The following is a 22,356-nucleotide window of genomic DNA, read 5'->3' as shown; positions in this document are numbered from 1 at the left end:
AGTGATATCAGGCTTCTCTTACTGTCTCTTTACCATTGATTTCCCTATCTTTTATCTGTAGCCTAGGACTTGATTTCCTGAGTCCAGGCCCGCAGCCACTGGCCTGTAAGGGATCTCTACTTAGATGTTCTACAGGCATTTCTAAAATTTGTATCATCATCTTTTATCTCCTGATCCTGTCATGAGGATTGTCTCAATGAATGACAGCCTTGAAGCCAGAAACTGGGAAGGCATTCTTGAGCATTCCTTCACTAATATCCTAGTTCCTTTTCTAGTCCTATTGCTTTACCTGGGTGACTTCTCAGATCCATTCATTTCTCTCCGTCTTTGCAGCCACTGTCCTGGTCAGGTCATTATCATGTCTTATCTGGACTCTGACTGTAGCGCTGAATCTTCTCTGTCCCAGTCTTGCCGCCTTGCACACCATTGTTTTCAGTATGGTTTTTATGACCAAGTATACTGATCAGATAATATGATCATCCTGTTTAAACCTAAACCTCTCTGATGGCTCCCCAGTGCCCTTCAAATAAGGTGCCAGACTTTTAAAGAGTGGCATACGAGACCCTTCTTATACAACATTTATCTTCATCCCTTTTATCTCCTCAAAGTCTGTGCTTCAGCCGTCTTGCTGCCCTTTGGCTCTTGATCTTTGTATATGATGCTTTAAAATTTTTTTTAATATATTTTATTTTACATTGTTTTTGTACGAAGCCTTTGAAAAATTTTTAGTAGCTTTGCTGAGGTATAATCCATATACTTAGACTATTGGTATAGCCTCTTAATTGATCTGCCTGCTTCTGCCCCTTGCCCCTATACTCCCTTCTCCACAAAGCAGCCCAAAGAAGTCTTTATTACCACAGTCTGATTTTGCTAATCCTCTTCCAGTGGCTCCCCATCTCATTCATAGTGACAGCCAAAACCTTTATGTTACCTGTTAAGCCCATCGTGTTTGTTCCCTGCTGCTTTCTGATCTGTCTCTCCTCTTCCGCCTCACTTAGTTTCTCCCAGCTACTTTTGCCTCCTTGTTTTCCAAACATGTCAACATGTCAAGCACACTCCTACATCAGGGTCTTTTTTTTTTTTTTTTTTTTTGAGATGGAGTCTCGCTCTGTTGCCCACACTGGAGTGCAGTGGCATGATCTTGGCTCACTGCTACTTCTGCCTTTCAGGTTCAAGTGATTCTCCCACCTCAGCCTCCCGAGTAGCTGGGACTACAGGTGCGTGCCACCACCATGCCCAGCTAATTTTTGTATTTTTAGTAGAGACGGGGTTTCACCATGTTGGCCAGGCTGGTCTCGGAACTCCTGACCTCAGGTGATCCACCTGCCTTGGCCTCCCAAAGTGCTGGGATTACAAGTGTGAGCCACTGTGCTCGGCCCACATCAGGGTCTTGGTGCTGTTCTCCCTGGGGTGCTCTTCACTCAGATACATACATGGCTGATTCCCTCCCTGCTCTCAGGCCACTGCTCAAGTAACACCTTGTCAGTAAGGTTTAGATCCCTCTTACCATGTGGCCACACTGCTTACCTTTCTTTCCTGCTTAATTTGTCCTCTATAGCACTTCACACTGTCAAATGTACTTCATATTTTATTTCTGGTCTGCATCTTACCACTGAAATGGTGGCTTTGTAAGAGTAAGGATTTTTTCCTGTTCATTGCTAAATCTCTATTTCCTAGAAACGGACATTTAGTATGTACTTGGTAAATATTTGTTTAATGAATATGGGCAACCTTATATTTTAACTTAGTATTCTGGGGCAACTGTACTTCTTTATTTGCATGAAATGAAATGATAGCCACATTAAAATTATTCTGATGGCAGTTGAAAGTTCTAGTGCCAACATTCTGAACTATTGGTCCAGATGAGTTTTTCCTAAACTAGTGCTTTTTAGAACTTTAGACTCCTCATTTCTTACTCTTCAGATGCTCCTCTTAAAAGAATTTCATAGTTTATTAAATTTAAGAAATGTATTACTTATCCTCTGGGGAATTCACAATATCCATTAGCATATCAAAGGCCATTAGTACTTTTGAATTAAAGAAATCTTTTAACTTATTTAACTCAGTTTCCCATATGTAGTTGATAATCATATAGAAGAAACCAGAAATTGTAAGATGCATTCTAAATTCAGATATGTTAAAACATGAATAAAAGTCTTAAAATTTATGAAATGTACTGTCATGATATCCTGAAACACATACTTGGGAACTGAAGTGTATTCTATCAAGGGGTTACAGATACACAAACCTAAATATTAATATATTTATAATATTACTTGTTCTGATATTAAATATTTTACTTTTTTAAACAGCTGATATGAATTCTTCAGAGTCAGTTGGCAGTGATGCACCTTGTGTTGTAAAAGTGGTAAGAAATATTTTAGCTAATTTGTTTCTTTTCTGTTGATTTGGTGTAGTATTTTGTAAAATGCCTTTTTTGATTAACTAGAATTAAACTGTAAGATACTACATTTTTAATAACTTAAAAAATATTTAATAAGACACAAAAGTAGCTTTATAGTTTTAAATCACTTGAGTGTGAAAAGTTCCTCTCATGAAATAAAATGGCACTGGTATTCGGGGGTAAATGAATGAAAGCATAGAGGCATGCAGATGTGGAATAAAAATACTCAGCTCATTTAAGAAATTTCAGCTACTTTTATGGATGCTTTTTATATTTATATCCTATAAGACTATACTAATTTAATATAATTTTATTGTATTTTATTTTGCATTTGCTTCTGGACTTGGTCAGTTTTTTCTGTTTATTCCCAATTTTCTTTTCTTCCATTTTAGTAAATTAAATTATTTATTTTATTGTGATTGTTGGGCCTTTTTTGCTATAATAATGTTGAAATTAGTTTGTAATGAGTAAAGATTGGCGACATCCTATCTGACATAAGCGTACTTCTAATAGCCAGATCCATTTATATGTTGGCGAACTAGAAGACATTTTAACTACTATTTTTTAAGTCAATTATGTACCTTTTTGCTTACCAACATTTGTTACTCCCCTTCTTCAAAGTTATTTGATACATGTGAAGAATATGTTTTGTTAAATAGAAGAACCAACAGGATGTATTATCTGGGCAAATTAACATGTAACTCCTCCCTTACTTTTTCTCCTATGGGATACATGTATTAGGGTTCTCTAGAGGGACAGAACTAATGGGATAGATGCACATATGAAGGGGATGCCCCCATGATTTAATTACCTCCCACCAGGTCCCACCTACAACGCATGGGGATTATCAGAGCTACAATCCAAGATGAGATTTGGGTGGGGACACAGCCAAACCATATCAACCAGAACTCAGGAATCAGAATTACTCTGAATGTTTTCATTTTGTTTCGTTTTACTCTCTTTTATATTTTATCTCTTAGGAGTTAGGAGTCAGCTTTTTTGGACCTTTTTAGTGATTTTTAAACTTTTTTAAAAAAATTGAGGCATAATTTTTACAGGGAAATACATAGAAAATGAACAGTTTGAAGACTTTTGACAAGCACATATACCTGTGTAATCCTCACCTCTTAAAATGTAGAACATTTCCATCATACTAAAAAGATTCCTTATGTTCTTATTCAGTCAAAACCCTACTCCCTTGCACCCTTGGAGGCAACCACTTGAGTTTTTTGTTGTTGTTGTTGCCTTGAATGAGTTATTCCTGTTCCAGAAGGTTATGTAAATGGTATTAAACAGTATATATTGTTTTGTAACTTCTTATGCTCAGCATAATGTTTTAATGGTTCATCCATATTGTTGGTGTATCAATCTTTGTTTCATTTTATTGCTCTCTTGACAGCCATTGGGGTTGTTTCCAGTTTTTGGTATTATGAATAAAGCGTCTAAACATTCTTGTACAAGTGTTTTTATGGACACAGGTTTTTATTTTTCTTGGATAAATACTTAGAGTTGCTGGTTTATAGGGAAGATGTCTATTTAAACTTATAAGCAAGTACTAGGCAGATTTCCAAAATGGTTGTGCCCTTTTGCACATTGGCCAGTAATATATGACAGTTCTGTTTGTGTCCTCTTCAACATTTGGCATTGTCAGGTGTGTGTATTTGTTTTTTAGCCATTACAGTTAGTATGTAGATGTGACTTACAGTTTCAGTTTGCACGTACTTGATGCCTAATGATTTTGGGCAGTTTTTGTTGTGCTTATTGGCCATTCATGTATTTTCCTTTGTGGAGTGCCTCTTCTGTCCTTTTTGCCCCTTTCCTCTTATTTTTATCTTTAAAAATAACTGGGTTGTTTTGCTTTTTATAATTGAGTAGTAAGAGAGTTTTTTTCTGGGTGCAAGTCCTTTTTCAGATACGTGATTTAAACATTTTCTACTAGTTTATAGTTTGCCTATTCATTTTTTGAATGCTTTTTCTACATTTGAGATGAATCACAGGATTTTTCTCCTTTACTCTGTTAATGTGGCAATTACATTGATTGAGTGTTGACCGAACTTTGTATTCTTAACATACACACCACTTAGTCATGGTGTATTATAGTTTTTACATAATGCTAGAATTGATTTGTGAATACTTTGTTAAGGATTCTTGTGTCTTTGTTCATGAAGGATATTGGTCTTTCGTTTTTTTCCCCACTGTTTCTCAATTTAAAATTTCCAGTCTCATTGTTGATTTTGGTAGCAGAGTTCTGTACCTGGCACTCTGTTTGGTCTTCCCCCTTTGCCCTGTAGGCTTAAGTCTCCTCCGTTTTACTCCTAGGATCTCTAGGGGAAAAAAGCCAGGGCTGCCACAGACTCACTTTGTTTTCTGTCTCTTAGGGGTCACAGTCCTCCTGTCCTGCCCATTGTCTAATTTCTGAAAATAGAAATTTTCTTTTTTTAAGTCCGTTTTTATCTTTGTTTGCAGTGGGAGGGCTAACTGGGTCCCAGCTATTCCCTCGTGCAGGGAAGCGGAAGCAAAGCGATGCCTTTCAAGTTGTGTCAGTGCTTTATTTCTCCTGCCTCTTTTCATGATGGCCTTTCATTGTGGATTTTTCTTCTTTTTCATTTATGGAATAACATTCTTTTTGGAATCATTCAGCCTGTTGCTGAATCAGAGGAACTGAAGTTCTTACTATTAAATTGGGTCATTTGTATTTAACTGCAGAATATTGTGTGATTTGTTTTTGATAATACAAATTAAAATATTAAAATCTATGGGTAAGATGAGTTTCTTCTTAGGCTCATTAAGAGTTCTGTTGTGAGAAGAAAGCAAGTCTCCTTCTGACGTCTTATAACGTTGAAGTTCAAATGATGTGGTTACCTCTGACCCCTTGCAGTTAGTTGGCATAGCCGTTTCTGTGTCTTGGAAGGAAAGTGTGCCAGTGTCATATCTTATAGGTGGAACGGTGTATACTCATGTCTTTTTTTATTCTGTATAACTTGAACTTTTTTTTTTTTTTTTTTGAGACAGGGTCTCGTCCTGTTGCCTGGGCTGGAGTGCGTTGGTGCAATTATAGCTCATTGCAGCCTTGATCTCCTGGGTTCAAGTGATCCTCTCACCTCAGCCTCTCTAGTAGCTGGGACTACAGGCATGCACCACCATGCCCGGCTAATTTTGTTGATTTTTTAGTAGAGATGAGCTCTTGCTTTGTTGCCCAGGCTGGTGTCAAACTCTTAAGCTCAAGTGATCATTCCCTCTCAGCCTCCTAAAGTGCTGGGGTTACAGGCATAAGCCATGGCACATGGCTTCTGAATTTAAGTTGTATTTTATCTTAGAATGATGTGCTTCCTTATTGCAATTAGAAATATTTCTGTTGTTCTTCTTTATTGTGAGTAATTAGAAGTATTTCTGTTGTTAGTCAATGTAACTTTACTTTTACTGCCTTTTTAACTTACATGGTTAAGAAAAAACATGGCCAGGAACAGTATTTTCTATATGGTTAAGGTAATGAGTTATATTTTTAAGTTTAAGACCAAGTACCTAGTTCAGGACTGTGTATCTCCTGTCTCCTAATTTAGTTCTGTTTCCATTATCCTTTATTACTTCTTCTCTTCGTAATTAGGACAGTGATACTCAGTTGATTTCTCTTTTGCATTTAATATTTTAGTAACTTTTTGGATGTTACAGTTATCCTAGAAGAATGTCATAAACAAAACAATACTACTGACCAGGCGCAGTGGCTCACGGTTGTAATCCCAACACTTTGAGAGGCTGAGGCAGGTGGATCACATGAGGTCGGGAGTTCAAGATCAGCCTGGCCAACATGGTGAAACCCCTAGCCAGGTGTGGTGGTGTCTGCCTGTAATCCCAGCTACTCGGGAGGCTGAGGCAGGAGAATCACTTGAAACTGCGAGGCAGAGGTTGCAGTGAGCTGAGATGGTGCCATTGCACTCCAGCTTGGGCCACAGAGTGAGACTGTATCTCAAAATAAATAAATAAATAAATAAAAAATAAAACAAAACAATAATATTACTGACTTTCTCCTTCCCTTTGAAGGGGAAATTTGTAACTTCTGTTTGCTTCTTTCCCCCTAGCACTTTCTCCTGAATAAACACCTACAGTACTCATTGTATTAACATTTATTTTAGTTTCATTCTTCTTATGCCACTAGTTGTTTTTAGTTTTTTTAAATGTGTTTATTCTGTCTCTCTAACTGAATTTTAAGTTATCTGATAAGGACCTTGTCAATAAAGTTTGTTTTCCCTATTCAGTCTTTAGATGCTTATTTTATTTATTCTTTTGAATACTTTTTAGCCATTAATTGTCCATTGCCTTTATACTACTTTTTTCATTTACTCTCAACTTCCTGATGTCATTCACTTTCTTGTCATTCACTCTCTGTACCATAGAGAGCAGGCCCACTCATAATTTGCCTTCTCACAACTTTATAATATTAATAGTTGAAATGTTTCACCAAATAACATGTAAAATGAGTATCAGTTCTTTCTGGTATTAAAATCAGAACTGTTTATGAACATTTCATTTAAAACATTATGGGCTATTAAAGATCATGTTTTCAAAGAACATGTACTATTTTGGGAAGTTTTATAATTTCTAAACAAGCAGGATACAAAGTTCTATATATAGTATGAAGGTTGTCTTATAAAATGGCTATTTATGAAGAAAATACATCGAAATGTTTCCATATTTTCTAAAATAAGCATTATTTTATCATTAGAGAAAAAACTTGCAGATGTTACAAAATAAAGGCAAATTGATTTTCTAATATGAAATTTTACTTAATAATGTAATAGCATATCAAACAGTGGTTCTCAATCCTGGTTGTAGAGTATAATCAGAATCTGGGTGTAGGGCCTGCTTATTGGTATTTTTAGTAAAGCTTCCCAGGTGATTCTTTTGTGCATCAAGATTGAGAGCCACTGGTAGAATCTGGCACACAGAGCACCTTAATTATTTTAAATGGAATCATGTAGCTGGCACATTTTTATCCTTGTTTTCAGTAGGGGTTTGCAGGTACCCTGTGCTGCTGGTAAGGGTTTCTAACTTAATGTGGATGCTTTGTCAAAAAATTGATTATTGCTGATAATACATGTATCTGCCTTATGAAAGAGCTCCAGATAGTTAACCCACAAATTTCTTACTTGGCATTGGAGTGAAGTTAAGACATACCCATTCAAGGTAGATGTTAGGCACATATTAAAAATGTTCTCACATGTACCAAATGATGGTCTCTGATTTTGTTTGGGGCCTTAATCCTTGACCTACAGGACAGACACTATATTTTATTTCTGAAAGTAACTGTGCAAAGAGAAATGTTGGATAATGCAACATTGTGTTTTCTTGCTGACAGGCTTAATACGAAATTAGTAGTTCTTTGAATTGCACTTACCCTTAGTCATGTCAGTAGCAGAACTAGAGGCAGAGGTCAGGCATTTGGATGGTATCCTAACAGGTCATTGTACTGTGGTCCTTTTCAGATGTGAACTGATACGAATCTGTATTTCACAGTTCCTTGGAAAGAAGTTTGCAGACTGATGTTTGATTTTCCTCACTGATGTTATGAGAAGTGACCTGAATTTTTAATTCATATATCGTAATTTTTTGGTAGGAAGGAGAAATTTCGTACAGCTTCATTTTTAAATGGCAGCCAGTTGCTTTTAGCTGGTGCCATTGAAATATATCACATTTTAATTTTTTTTCTGTTGTCATCTTCATTTTGACACTTAGAAGTCTTAAAGAAACGTTTAGTGATATTCTAGTTAAAATGTCAGTCCCAATTTCTTTTCTAAATCTTGGCTATTATAGAGTTGGCAAAGTATTTTAGATTTGAAATATGTTAATAAAATTTTAGTTATGAGTTAAGGTATTTTCTTCAACAGGAATAGCTAGCTTTGGCTAGAGTGCAATGCCAAGGAAGTAGCTCCTTTATTTTGTGATAATGGAAGTTTATTGGATTACAAGAAGTATGAAATGAGCTCAGAGAGCCTTCCTTGTAGCGGGCTTTCATTATAATAGCCTGATTTATATGGTTGATTCTCATTATTATAAGTTTAATAAATTATTGCCTGAAGGAAGACTTGAAAGTTAAAGTTGATATGATATAGGCTGAAACTGAATAAATCAGAATTTTATACTGATTTGTCTTAGGAAAACCTCTTTCAAACCTGAATTATATAAATGAGCTATTCCAAAGGTAAGCTTTGGAGAGGAACTTTACCAGAATTTCTCCTTTTGAATTTCTTTTTCTTACACTGATTCTGTGATTCCTACCGAAGACCTATTCTTAGCCATTGGCTGGAAACATTGCAAGTGTCTCTTGCAAATGCTTGCAAGTGTCAAGCTATTATTGCTGCTAGGAAAGGAGCCATAGGTTATAGAGAAACTTGGGTACTGAGTCCATAAGTTAAGGAATCAGCACTCATACTGATGAGTATGTTGGTTAGTTCCTACTTCTTAAGGAGTTGATGCATGCCAAGCCATGATACTACTGCCTTCCAAGGTTAGGGTGAAAAGTATGCTTACCTGTAACAAATAAGGCAAGCTTATTTTCAGGTTGTGATCCAAGTGTTAACGTGTGTTGCCCATTTATTGTTAAATGCTCATTCATAACTGCCTGACTCTGCAGATTGGCTGATCCATTTTTCTGTAAGTACTTTGTTTTTATTTTTGAGACAGAATCTTGCTTTGTTGCCCAGGGTGGAGAGCAGTGGCGCGATCTCAGCTTACTGCAACCTCTGCCTCCTGGGTTCAAGTGATTCTCCTCCCTCAGCCTCCTAAGTAGCTGGGATTACAGGTACTCGCCACCATGCCCAGATAATTTTTGTATTTTTAGTAGAGATGGGGTTTCACCATGTTGGCCAGGCTGGTCTTGAACTCCTGACCTCAAGTGATCCGCCCGTCTTGGCCTCCCAAAGTGCTGGGATGACAGGACAGGCATGAGCCACCGTGCCCGGCCTTCCTCTAAATACTTTAATTGGGGATTCCTATTTTGTGAATTACAAGAAATCTGAGATAATTAGAGCAGAGAGTATGGAGTGGTTTTCTACAGTTGAGGGTATCTTGAGTGAAGAAAAGGTGAACATATTTGAAGTGCTTGCAAAAGTCATCTCTAGTAACCCAAAACTATAAGTTGTCTCTCATTTAAGGTAGTAGGCCTCATTACTCACTTCCCCCAATGCTCTATTTAACTTTGAACTCCAGTTACACAAGATATTCTGCCCAAAATAATTTTTTTCATGCTTCCTAAAAAGAATAGCAACCCTAAAATTAGTTTAGAAATGTTAGCTTCCTCATTTGAAGTTTTCACTGCTTTAAAAACTTTTTTTGATTCCCAATAAATAATGACCAACACAAAATACCAGACATTAAATAAATACTAATTTTAATCAGATGAAATTTACTATTTTAAAAAGTCCACAGAATTATAAGATCTTTTCCAATCTTACATATTTATTTAACAAGGCAAAACTGCTGACAGGCTGTTATTTCTTGTTTGTGCAAATAGGTTTTTGTGAATGTATGTCTCTTTAGTAATAATTTTAATTGTTAATATCTCTAAAAATATAAAATGAATGGTAGTCCATAACATTGGTAGAAAACAATTGTTAATGAGCCCCATGTTCGGTTTGACAAACGTAGGAATCTGTGTCAGAAAGGAAGGATGCTGGTTAGTGGACAGTGCATGCTTGTTCAGGAGATGCAGAATATGGGCTCTTCTTTGTGGTAAGGTCTGTTTTTGCCAGTCCTGATAAAGTAGATATAAGCGTAATGAAAACAGGAAAGGAATGGGATTTTGGCATTAATTGGTTAAATTAGGTATTGAAATTTTATTAAATCTGAGAAATATCTTGTAGCCCCTTGGTGATACAGTTAAGATGGTTGCTCATCTTTGCTTAAGGGAAAGCTTAATAAAGATGAAAATTAGTTTAAACATTTTTCTTAAACTTCTGCAGGCTGAGCTATGTATCTGATTTTGTATAATTTATCACTTATAGAAATGGAACTTGAGCAATATAAGAAATATAGACTAATATTTCTCTGAACATTTCTAAGGATTTTGACTTAATCTTAACACAGTTATAAACTTAAGTATCAAAATTACATTGGACAGAAAAATAGATTTGTTGGTCTTTTTTGAAGGTTCATTGAAAATATCTCAGTAATGTTAACTACTGCTAGTACTAATTAACTCTTATATTTTAAGGAACCCAGTGACAATGGACCTCTTTTTACTGAATTAAAGTTCTACCAACGAGCTGCAAAACCAGAGCAAAGTAAGAAATACAGTACACATATGTTTACACTTTTAAAATGACCAGTTTTTTGTTTTAAGCCAAGACCGAGAGCATTATATCTTATTTTATGACTCTGTTATTTTTTTGCTTTATAGATTCCACTTACATGGGATTTGTTTGAAAGAATTCTGGTCTTTTAATGGATTTGTTGCATCAAGATTTTATCTATATAGATATATAGAATGAAGTTAATAATAAATGACCTATGATTTAGGAAATATTGTTAAACGCTGAGAATTATTGATGAAATAGAACAGGATATCAAGGTAGAGAGCCAGAACCTCTCCTAGTCACTTTGGTCCCTTCTGTCCTTCTTCCATGTCTCTCAGATCTTGATATCCTGGTTGAGGACTTTTATATTGAGGAAGAAAAACCTTTTAGATTGGTATGAAAAATAGGTCTTCCTGTAGAAGCAAGTAAACATTACATAATTAGAGAGATAAACTGCAATTTCAGGATAGTCCACCCCCATATTCTCAGATTCCACATCCTCAGACTCAACCAACCAGGGATAAAAAATATTCCAGAAAAAAAAAAAAACTACAATAAACAATAACAATTCAATAATAAAAAATAATACAAATAAAAAACTAGTACAGTGTAACTATTGACATAGCATTGACATTGTATTACATATTATAAGTCATCTAGAGATGAGATAAAGTATATAAGAGGATGTGTGGAGGTTATATGCAGATATTACACCATTTTATATGAGGGACTTGAGCATCTGGATTTTGGTGTCTTGAGGGGTGGGGGTTCCTGGAACCAAGCCCCTAGAACAAAGGAATGACTGTGCTGTAGTTTTGATTTAAAAAAAAATGCTTTTTGTAGATTTTTCATTTTAAAGACAATTTTAAGGTCAGGATAACAATTTTGTAGGTTAATAAAAATGTTTTCATCGTAAAATGCTTTTCATTATTGGTTATACTGTATTCTTCATTTTCTTTTTTATGAATACAGGTGAATTCTTATTGCATGTATAAATACATTTTGCTCTTAATGATTTTTTAAAAAATTATCATTTAGGTATAGCAATTGAAATCATGAAGATCTGTTTTAATTTGTAGTTCAGAAATGGATTCGTACCCATAAGCTGAAGTACCTGGGTGTTCCTAAGTATTGGGGGTCTGGTCTACATGACAAAAATGGAAAAAGGTAAAAATATGTATGATTTGTCTTTCTCCTTCCCTTTTGCAACATTCACTATTCAGTTGGTTTAGTCAGTAATTATTTACTGATCACTTACAATATTACTAGGCCTCCCTCTGGACTATGTGGAGTGTATGTGACAGAGAGGAATAAGATGTTATCTCTGTCCTCTGCTTTCCATAGCAGCAGGCTATGATGCCCTATTAGAATAGGGGTGCCTCTCTAGTCAGGGGACTTCTGCAGAGCAATATCAACTGACTAGAACCCAACCGACAAGGAGGAACAAAGCCAAACACCCTGCCTTTTTTTCCTCCTTGCCCTTACAAATAAACAAACAAAAACGCCTCTGTTCTTTATGCAAAAGTGAGCCCCTTCAGGATTCAATTTGGTATTTCATGTTGGATACATAATCTGCCCACACAAGATTAGGCACACCCTTTATGAGGGTTTTAGTCTAGCTGGTGAGTGAAAACAAACATGTCTGAAACAATTGGAGAACAATTAAGTGCTAAGTTGTATAATACTGACTTATGTGTCTTAGGAGTTCTGAGAATGGAGAGAATGAATTCTTTGGAATAGTTTATTTGGAGAAAACCTCTAATACTTTGGTTCATAAGCAGCACTTGATACATATTTGAATGAATGAATGGAACTTCATGGAGTAAAGCTTTGGTAGCTGAGACTTGATGGGTAGATTTAGTTTGGAACTGGGGATATATTGCTTAGGATGATTTCAGCTCCAAGTAAAGGAAAACTTTGACTCAGGCAGTCATCAAGGGCCCAGGTTCCTTATCTTGCACCTTTGCCCTCCTCATCTTGGTTTTGTTCTCTGTTGGTTCTCCATTGTGTGGTTGCCAGGTGGCTGCTCCATTTCTAGGCTTCACATGCAGGCACAATACCCAAGGGCAGAAAATGGTATCTATTCTGTGTTGTGAGTTTCACTTTCCTGGCAAAGAAAGCTTTCCCAGGAGCCCTGTGGCAGACTTCCTCTCACGTTTTCTTGGTCAGAATTTTATCAATACTTAAACCATTGACTGGCAAGGACAAAGTGATCACAGTGATCCATGTGGAAAAGGATGGAATGCCGGAACCAAATTGGTGCTCCGTTAGAAAAGATTGAGAGGAGGGGTAGTAGTTGGGTAGGCAGCCAGTGTTGTTTACTTGGGATCCATGCCTCTCTTAGGGAGTGTGGGGATCCCTGAAGTCACTTTTAACATTTTATTTTATATGGTTTTGCTGGGATAGCAAAATATATTATAGTTTTTATAATATTTTCTGGAGAAATACTATAGAGCAAGGATTAGTTAAGAGCAAGGATTCTAGAGCTAGACTGCCTAGTTTTAAAACCTTGTTTTGCCCCTTAAAATGTGTGTGACTTTGGGCAATTTTTTGCTTTAATTTACTCATCTGTGAAATGGAGTAACAGCTACCCACTTAATGATGTTTTAGTATAAAGCTACGAGAGTATATGTAAAACATAGATGTTAGCTTTTGCTCTCAGAGGGGTCTTTAATTGCTTAAATGTTAAAACCTACTGGTTTAGAAAATCATTGAGGAGGCAGAATAGCATCTTAAGTGGGAGATTAATGTGAGCACAGGCAGGATAGACTTGTATTCTACTGTATGACCCAGTGGCCGTCTTCCTCTAGCAGAGGAAGAGGGCATGTGTGTAAGAGAGAAGGAAATAAACTTCGAGAAAGAGTCGGTGGCAGATAATGAAGACCCGTAGAGGAAAGAACAGTTTGGAACCAATGTATAGTAGGTAGTCAGAAGCTATCACTTGCTCTTGAGCAAGGGATGAGGTGACATGGTGGTGAAAGTGGCATTTGGGAAATGGTTTACATGGTGAATTAAAGACTGTCTAAAGGGGAGTAAGACAAGAAAAACCCTTAGCAATGACTTGCTAGGAAGCAAATCTATTTGACTGTGTGCTCCAGTATACAATAGTTATATTCCTAAGGAACAGTACATATGAAAACTACATTTCATAGAGATGATTGGAAGAAAAGTGCCTGGGGCTAGAGCATTTTTAGATTTGGAATAACAGCCTTTTCCTCTTTCCATAATTTCAGTATAAACGTCTTAAAAAAAACCCAAAAATCCAAGTATGGTAGATTGCAGCAAAACCTAAACACCAAACAAATCTAGCACTAGATTGATTGTACCTGACTCCATCAGGTGTGGTCATGGGCTAGTTAACTTTCTGTCTCTCTCGTTTCCCTATCTGTGAGATGAGGATAATAGTACTTACTTTATGAATTACTGTGAAGATGAATTGAAAACGTGTAAATTGTAAGGGGCACAGAGTAAGTGCTGAGGAAATGTTTCTTGCAGTCATCATCACTGTGATTATCATAATTGGTTTCATTTGTTTGTCTGTGATTTTTGTTTGTCAGTGGTGGTATTTTGCTTGGGAATGATGGTCTTTTTAAAAGTAGCCCACACTGTCATATCACATTTTACCATAGATATCCTTACCACCCATTTTATGATGAGGTTCAGAACCAATTAAACAGGGCTTTTATTTGTGTGACTCCTGTGAGGTGACCAGGGACTAAGTGGGTCCAAGGTTGACTCTGTAAGCTGACTGACGAGGGCACTGCTGGAAAGAACTTCACTGGTGTGGATCAGAGGTGCTTTAGAGTGTGATGACAAATGAGAACACAGTCTAAGTCTTAACTCACCACTTACTAGTGATGACTTTACCTCCCAGCCCATTTCTTCTATAAAATGAGGTTGTAGAAATGTCTCCTTTAAAAAGATGGCATTAGTCATATATCAGGCATTGATTTACTTTTTAGGTTGAAGCTCTTAAAAAGAATCATTATAGGTCTTAGAAAGTAAAGAAATAGAAAGTAGATTATTCTTCCAGCCCCCTCCCATGCCAGACATGCTTAGTTTTCTTTGTAACTCATTTGAATTAATATGTATGTAGGGCTTAGAACAATGTTAGCTGCTACCATTATTAAATTATTTACACTGATTTACATTTTTCTTTTACTTGTACATTTTGTCCAAGTCTCCAGAAAAGTATACATCAAAGGTTTTACTTTAGAGGAGTTACTTAGAAATAGCTTTCATTTTACTACTCAATGGTAGAGCCATCTTTCCAGAAGAATGTGGTAATGGTTTCTGTGAAATTTATGGAATCATGTTTCAGTTGATGTTTATGATTTGGGTATGGTGACAAGATTAAGGGCTTAATAAGAGTGGTGGTAGGGTGATTTGTGAATAAAAACAAAGACCTGTGTAACAGAATTTATTAATAGACCCCATGTTGAATTAAGCAGTTGTGTTTTAGCCACCTTTCAGGCTGTTACAGAGGTTGTATTTTTGTTACCTGTGTATTAGGGTTAAGTATCCCTTATCTGAAATGTTGGCACCAGAAGTATTTTAGATTTGGGATTTCTTAAGGATTTTGGAATATTTGCATTAATACCTACTGGGTTGAGCATCCCAAATCTGAAAATGGGGAATCCAAAATGCTCCAGTGAGCATTTCCTTTGAACATCTTGTTGGCACTAAAAAAACTTTCTAATTTTGGAGCACTTCTGATTCCAGATTTTCAGATTTGAGATGCTCATCCTATGTTATAATCATTACACACATCACCTATTTAGTAAAAGCGAACATGTATATGTGCCCTGGTCTTATCTCTCAACCTTGCAATACCTGTTATACGCAGGAAACCAGGAAGTCAAAGTTACCGTTTTCACTTTATTATCTTACAAGCCAAGGTTCTAGGAAATCTTACGTGAATGAATATTTTGTCACTAATTTTTTTTTTTTTTTTTTTTTTACTGAGATGGAGTTTGCTCTTGTCGCGCAGCTGGAGTGCAGTGGCTCAATCTTGGCTCACTGCAATCTCTACCTCCCAGGTTCAAGCAGTTCTCCTGCCTTAGCCTCCCGAGTTGCTGGGATTACAGGTTCCTGCCACCGTGCCCGGCTGATTTTTGTGTTTTTGGTAGAGACGGGGTTTCACCATGTTGGCCAGGCTGGTCTCGAACTGCTGACCTCAGGTGATCCACCAGCCTCGGCCTCCCAAAGTGCTGAGATTACTGGCGTGAACAACCGCGCCCGGCCACCACTGACTAATTTTATAACTTTGGACAAATCACTTTACCTCCAAAGACCTTATTTTATTTATTAAAAGATGTTTAGACAAGATGATTTTCTAATTTTCTTCCAGTTCAAAAATGAATAGAATTCTGAGTTACTTGTTCAACGTCTTGTCTTTTAATGTTAGTCAACTCTTCCTTCCCTATTGAACTTGTCATATTGTTACCATAGAAGCCTATAACATATAAATGGGATTTTTGTATCCTACAGACATTTATTTCAGTTAATATGTAGTGCAGTGGTTAAAAGCATGATTTTGCCACATACTAGAGGACAAATTATCAGTTTTCTTCTGCTGTAAAATGGGTATGATAGGAGTTACCTACCTTATAGAGTGATGTGAGGTTTAAATGCGTTAATAACATTTTAAGTACTTATAGTAGTGCTGTGCACATACCAGGTGTTCAGTAAATGCTAGATGTTATGGTGTTGATGATTCATAATCTTCCTCATTGGAGATGTCCTGCTACATTCTGAGTGTGGTTTTGGTTTTTATTGATTTACTGAATGATTTCACCAACAAGTTAGAATCTGGAAAACTTTTGAAGATAAAAGTGGTCCTCAGAGCAGAAGCTAAGCAGTGTTATTGCAAATAGGTGATGCTTTTCTGTACATACTGAAATACAACATGGTTATTGAATCTGAGTTTTGGGTGTTGGAAGTGACCTTAGAAAGGGTGAGTCCCTACTCTCTCATTTTACTTCTGTGGAAATTGAGGCCCAGGAAGTAATGTGACTCGGCCAAGGTGACATAGCTGCTTTATGGCAAAGCCAGTTATCTTCATGTTTTTCCAGGATATTTGTTTTTCCCCACATCTTGGCCATTGAGTGTTTAATGTACAATCCTTTTACGCCATTTAAACAATGGTATTGAATCTGGCTCTTGTTAAAGCATCTCACGAGAATCTTGATTTTAGCAGAATGTTGTTACTGCTGAAATATACCTTAAAAATAGAGAGAAACAGTCACAGGAAGGAAGCTGATATCCAGAAACATGAATTAATTTTAACTATGAGAAAAATCGATGCTGTCATTTTTATTCAGCTTGTTTTATTTTTACTGTGAATAAACTTGTTGCTTCTCTCTGTGAGCATTATCTGAAATTGAATAGTCTCCTGAAACTACCTGCGTCCAGGAAGAGGCCGTTCGGGTAAAAAGCAGGACCTGAAAGCACTCTGAACTCTTGAGATTTCTAGTTGGGAGAAATTGTTGCAAATGTTTGTATTTCTTTTTTAAAGAATACTTCTTTACTAAACATTGTCTTGAAAAAATTACTTTGAGAGTACTCATTGCAAAGTTGGTTTTCTTGAATTGTGTTTTGTTCATTGGCTTTTCATATTTGTCTTCAGTTACAGGTTTATGATAATGGATCGCTTTGGGAGTGACCTTCAGAAAATATATGAAGCAAATGCCAAAAGGTTTTCTCGGAAAACTGTCTTGCAGCTAAGCCTAAGAATTGTATGTGAGCTATGTTCTTGTTTTTAAAAAAATTGTTTTGAGTACAGTAAAGGCTAGTTTATGTTGAAGCTTGGTCCTCTGCTGGCTGGTGTTAGGTACTGCATTAACTTATTCTGTATGATACTTTCATAGCTGGATATTCTGGAATATATTCACGAGCATGAGTATGTGCATGGAGATATCAAGGCCTCAAATCTTCTTCTGAACTACAAGAATCCTGACCAGGTAGTTTTATAACTTAAATTTCTACTATTTAAAACGTGTTGTTTGAAAATAAACATGATTGCTTTGAACTTTTGAACCTGTGTAGAAGTTTTAACTTTTGAAGTAGATATGGTAATAATATTTCTTCTTGACACTTTGATCTAGTTAACATTCTACATTTTTGATGTGATTTGTTGGCACTTTATCAAGTTGGCTATTTTGCCCTAAATAATATTCAGAAGAAGTGCTTGTGATACAAATGAATTTCAAATAGCTATTTGGGGGTGGAAGCTTAAAATTATATAGTACACCAATGAATTATATTTGCCTGTCTGCTTTGTCACTTTTTTTATTCCTTTGTTCAAGAAATCCATCAAATATAAGTGTTCTATTACTTGGAAAATTTGGTCTTTAACATGTTGATTATTCAAATCAATTGGTTTACAGAAATATCTTAGCTGTCTAAATTTGTATACCCTTAGTGTTTGGAATTCAAATGTGCATTTTTTTTTTAGCTTATTACATTCCCTTTGTAATTTTTACTTTCTAAGGAAAGGAGAAAAGCTAATGTTATTATACCTTTATTTAGGTCAGTTTAGTTGAAGTGGAGGGATCTATACAATTTTCCTGTATAACTGTTTTTGTGATTTCGGTGAAAGTAAGGTTTAGTTAACATTCATACTTAATGTATGTTCTCACTTCTTTCTTGATCTTATATAAAAAGGAAGATTTAAACATTTTAAATGTGTTTGGGTACTTTGATTATTGTAATTATTTGTCAGTACTCTGTACTTCATTCTTTCTCTCAAATGTACCTTTAACTACCTTTGCTTAGTTTTTCCTTTGGCTCCCATTTCTTTTTCTGTCGTCTCATGTTTGCTTCCCTTCCTCCAATGTCAGTTATGGTGGATATAAGGGAATCTATATAAGTATAAAAGAAGAAAGTTACTATACTATTAAGAAAGTGTGCTAATGGAGAAATCTTAAAAAGGCAATCATCAAATTCATCTCTGTTCTTTGTAGCCATTTCTTTTTAGATATTTCTAGGCTAAGAACAAAGAAAACACAGCTGACAACCTGAACAATAAGGGTTCCATTAATTGAAATAGGCTGGACTTGTACAGTATAATAAAATACAACTTATATCACTTTGCAGGTGACTAAAACATGCTGCCTTTGTTTATATGGAAATATTTTTGCAGCTCTGTTATCCTTCAGACATATGCTTTGGGTGGGATTATTTTTCCAGTGTTAGATGTATGTGCTAGATCTAGCCACATATTTTTACTTCAGTTTCCTCTTGTGCCCAGATGCATGCATTTGTGACATTTACTCAGAATTAGAGATGTAATATGTGGCTATGGAATAGAAGAAGGCCAAGTTTATTAGCTTTGTATGCTAATCAGACCCACATGTATATGCCCACGAATAAGTATGTATATAATATTAAAATTTACTTTTAATCATGAAGACTTGGCTTTAGAATATAGTATTTAAATATAGATAAAAGCCTGATCTAACAGTTGTTTAGATCATTATTATGATGTATGAAATGTTTTTATAAAGTAAATTGAAATTTGATTATTTTACAAGTGAAGAAACAGAGGAATAGAAGGTAACATATCATGTGTCAGCATCATTAGCAGTCTTCTACTGGGTGTGCTTTTCTGTGTGGAAAGTAGCAGTTGTATTGCAACAAGTATTGACGGTTTGCTCTGTGCTCAATTTTAGAGTCTGTAAGATAAAGTATAAAATGTATAATTTTCATTCAAATTGAAGAGACAAGATTAATTACAAGTATAACATATACTTATCTTAAAGTGTATAAAGTCAAGTGATTACACTATAGCTATGTGGTCATTTAACATTTTTATTAAAAATAAAAAGCCTTTCAGAATTAAGTATTTGCTGTTGTTTGCATTTTGGATCTAAATTGTTTGGAGTGTTATGGAATGACCTTGTAGGTGAACCCACCTTCAGATGCCAGTATTTTGTTTCTGTGCTTTAAAGGGGTATATGTGCTGTGATTTTGACTTTAATTTGTCTTGGTGCTTGGAAATTTATAGGTGTACTTGGTAGATTATGGCCTTGCTTATCGGTACTGCCCAGAAGGAGTTCATAAAGAATACAAAGAAGACCCCAAAAGATGTCATGATGGCACTATTGAATTCACGAGCATCGATGCACACAATGGTGTGGGTATGTCAGTAGTACTGGAGTGAGAAATAGACTGCTAATGTTTTCACCCAGATTCCTACGTAGTTCTTAATTATGCATAAATAAATAAATAGATAAATAAAAAAGAATTGAAGAGGCACAGTGGCATGCGGAAAGAAGGCAGAGGTGAGACTCCTACAATTGTATTCGAGGACCGTCTGTGTTCTTCTCTCCTGCCTTTTCCTCGTAGCCTTCAAAGATAACCAAGAAGGTGGTAGTGGTTCATTCAGCTGCCATGAGGATTTCTTTTGGGTTTTATTTAGTTTAATTGGAATGTTTGTTTTTGTGTTTTTTCTCAAGTTTCTTATTTATCTACAACTTTATAACAGCTAACTTTTATTTTGTTACCTGTTAAGTTAGTTTATTTCTTCAGCAGTCGTTTCTTCTGTGCTCAAAGCTGTGGAAGAACTCAAACACCCAGTTCTCTGGGCCTCTTAATAGCATATAAAAATTTTAAGAATATCTTCAAGTTTTCCAAAGGCAGTATTGAATATATCATTGTTTTGTTTCTAGACTAACAGTCTCCGCTTGAAACCCTAAAATTTACCAATTTGGGTTTTAAAGTAGATTATTAGTTGGAAGTTAATTGGGAGGTAAGCTGTTTCTTTTATACTGTCCAATGCAATACCTAGGTGAAATGCAGTCAAAATTTTATGATGAAAAACAGACTGTGGAGTTGACTTGTTTTATGTTATTACTTTATATATACTTTAAATTATACATTAAAAATTATTTCAGTCTACCTAATGTTCTTCTCTTGCATTTGTAGCCCCATCAAGACGTGGTGATTTGGAAATACTTGGTTATTGCATGATCCAATGGCTTACTGGCCATCTTCCTTGGGAGGATAATTTGAAAGATCCTAAATACGTTAGAGATTCCAAAATTAGGTAAAGGAAAACTTAAGTTATTTCTAGCAAAATCATGATAAGCCAAATGTTTTTAGTCACAATTTCTTGATAGGAACTGTAGTTTCAATTGATACTGATATAGAAATAAGAAAGTACTGTACTTGTTAAACAGTAAGGTTCCTTGGTCTTTTATTTTAGAAAAATGTCTGAAGCATATTTAGGATGTAGCACAATATAGCTTAATGTGCTATATATTTTTATTTCATATTAACATATGACATCAAGCTTCAAACAGTGACTCATTCTTTAATTTTTAACAGATACAGAGCAAATATTGCAAGTTTGATGGACAAATGTTTTCCTGAGAAAAACAAACCAGGTAGGAAATGACTTCTTCAGTGTTAATAGGGATTTTGTTTTCTGGGGATAAAAAGGCATGATATCCATGGAATAGCCCTTAATGTAAGATGTTAGGTGGTGGCCAGGCGTGGTGGTTCACACCTGTAATTCCGGCACTTTGGGAGGCTGAGGTGGGTGGATCACGAGGTCAGGAGATCAAGACCATCCTGGCTAACACGGTGAAACCTCATCTCTACTAAAAATACAAAAAATTAGCCAGGCGTGGTGGCGCGCACCTGTGGTCCCAGCTTCTCGGGAGGCTGAGGCAGGAGAATCGCTTGAACCCAGGAGGCAGAGGTTGCAGTGAGCCGAGATTGTGCCGCTGCACACCAGCCTGGGTGACAGAGCGAGACTCCATCTCAAAAAAAACGTATATATATGTTAGATGGTTTGTTAAATGAATACTTGAGCCTCATTCAATTATTATTGAGTGCTTTTAGCAAAGGAAGCAAATTTCATTCATCCATTGAGTTAGTAAATATTGAGGCTTTATTGTGTGCCAGGGACTGGGGGTACATCAGTGAACAAAACAAATATCCCTGCCCTCGTGAAGCTAGCATTCTAGTTGGAGGATTTTAGATAGTAAACACATGAGCAAAATTTATATGTTCCGCTGGTTAGTACTGTGGAACTAGAAGAAAACGGAATAGAATTAGGGGGATGGGGATGGGGTGGGTAGTAAAGTAGTGAGAAGGACTGTAATTTTAAGTAGGCTGTCCAGGGACAGCCTCACTTGGGAGGTGAGGGACACTCAAATGGGTGTCCCTCATTTGAGCAGTTGTAGGAAGGAGGTGAGGGAGGGAGTGAGCTGTGTAGAAGTCTGGGGAAGAGAGTTCTAGGCAGAAGGGACACTAGTGCCCAGGAGATGCGAGGACTGTGTCTTTATAGGTAAACATGAGGGCTTTGGCTTTTACTTCAAGGAAGAGTGTGAGGTTTGGAATAGAAGAGTGACATGAACTGCTTATCCTGAGGGGAAAGGTCTGCTTCTGGCATGGGGATGGACTGCTGAAGGAGCAAGGATGGGCCTAGGCAGAAAGCAGGTTAAGAGGCCACTGCAGTAACCCATGCAAGAGAAGTAGCAGCCAAAGAGTGAGAATTGGTCAGTTTCGATATATTCGGAAGTCTTTCTAAGCCTTTGCTCAGTTGTCTCCTTTTCAGGGAGGTCTACCCTGACCTTATGCTATTTAAAATTGCAACCTGCTCCCCATATCAATAAATACAATGTGGGTTTCTCAGAATTATCCCTTGGACCTCAT

At 36.3% G+C, this 22,356-nt stretch overlaps 1 protein-coding gene across 2 annotated transcripts in view; it reads left to right on the top strand.

Moving 5' to 3' along the window:
• VRK1 (VRK serine/threonine kinase 1) overlaps positions 1-22,356 on the top strand; it is an 83,541-nt gene that overhangs the window by 38,700 nt on the left and 22,485 nt on the right. Inside the window, exons 3-10 of one of the 2 annotated variants that reach the window (XM_030803390.1) lie at positions 2,313-2,368; positions 10,611-10,680; positions 11,772-11,859; positions 17,321-17,429; positions 17,562-17,654; positions 19,700-19,826; positions 20,620-20,740; positions 21,022-21,080. In XM_030803390.1, the coding sequence (XP_030659250.1) occupies positions 2,313-2,368; positions 10,611-10,680; positions 11,772-11,859; positions 17,321-17,429; positions 17,562-17,654; positions 19,700-19,826; positions 20,620-20,740; positions 21,022-21,080 (723 nt within the window). Of the gene's footprint in view, positions 1-2,312; positions 2,369-10,610; positions 10,681-11,771; positions 11,860-17,320; positions 17,430-17,561; positions 17,655-19,699; positions 19,833-20,619; positions 20,741-21,021; positions 21,081-22,356 lie in introns of both variants that reach the window. The other variant, XM_012498215.2, reaches the window with a different exon arrangement.

Source organism: Nomascus leucogenys, chromosome 22a, assembly GCF_006542625.1.
Source record: "Nomascus leucogenys isolate Asia chromosome 22a, Asia_NLE_v1, whole genome shotgun sequence".
In the NCBI taxonomy this organism is placed as follows: domain Eukaryota; kingdom Metazoa; phylum Chordata; class Mammalia; order Primates; family Hylobatidae; genus Nomascus; species Nomascus leucogenys.
The sequence above is the reverse complement of the archived record's forward strand: the minus strand, read 5'-3'. Positions and strand labels throughout refer to the sequence as shown.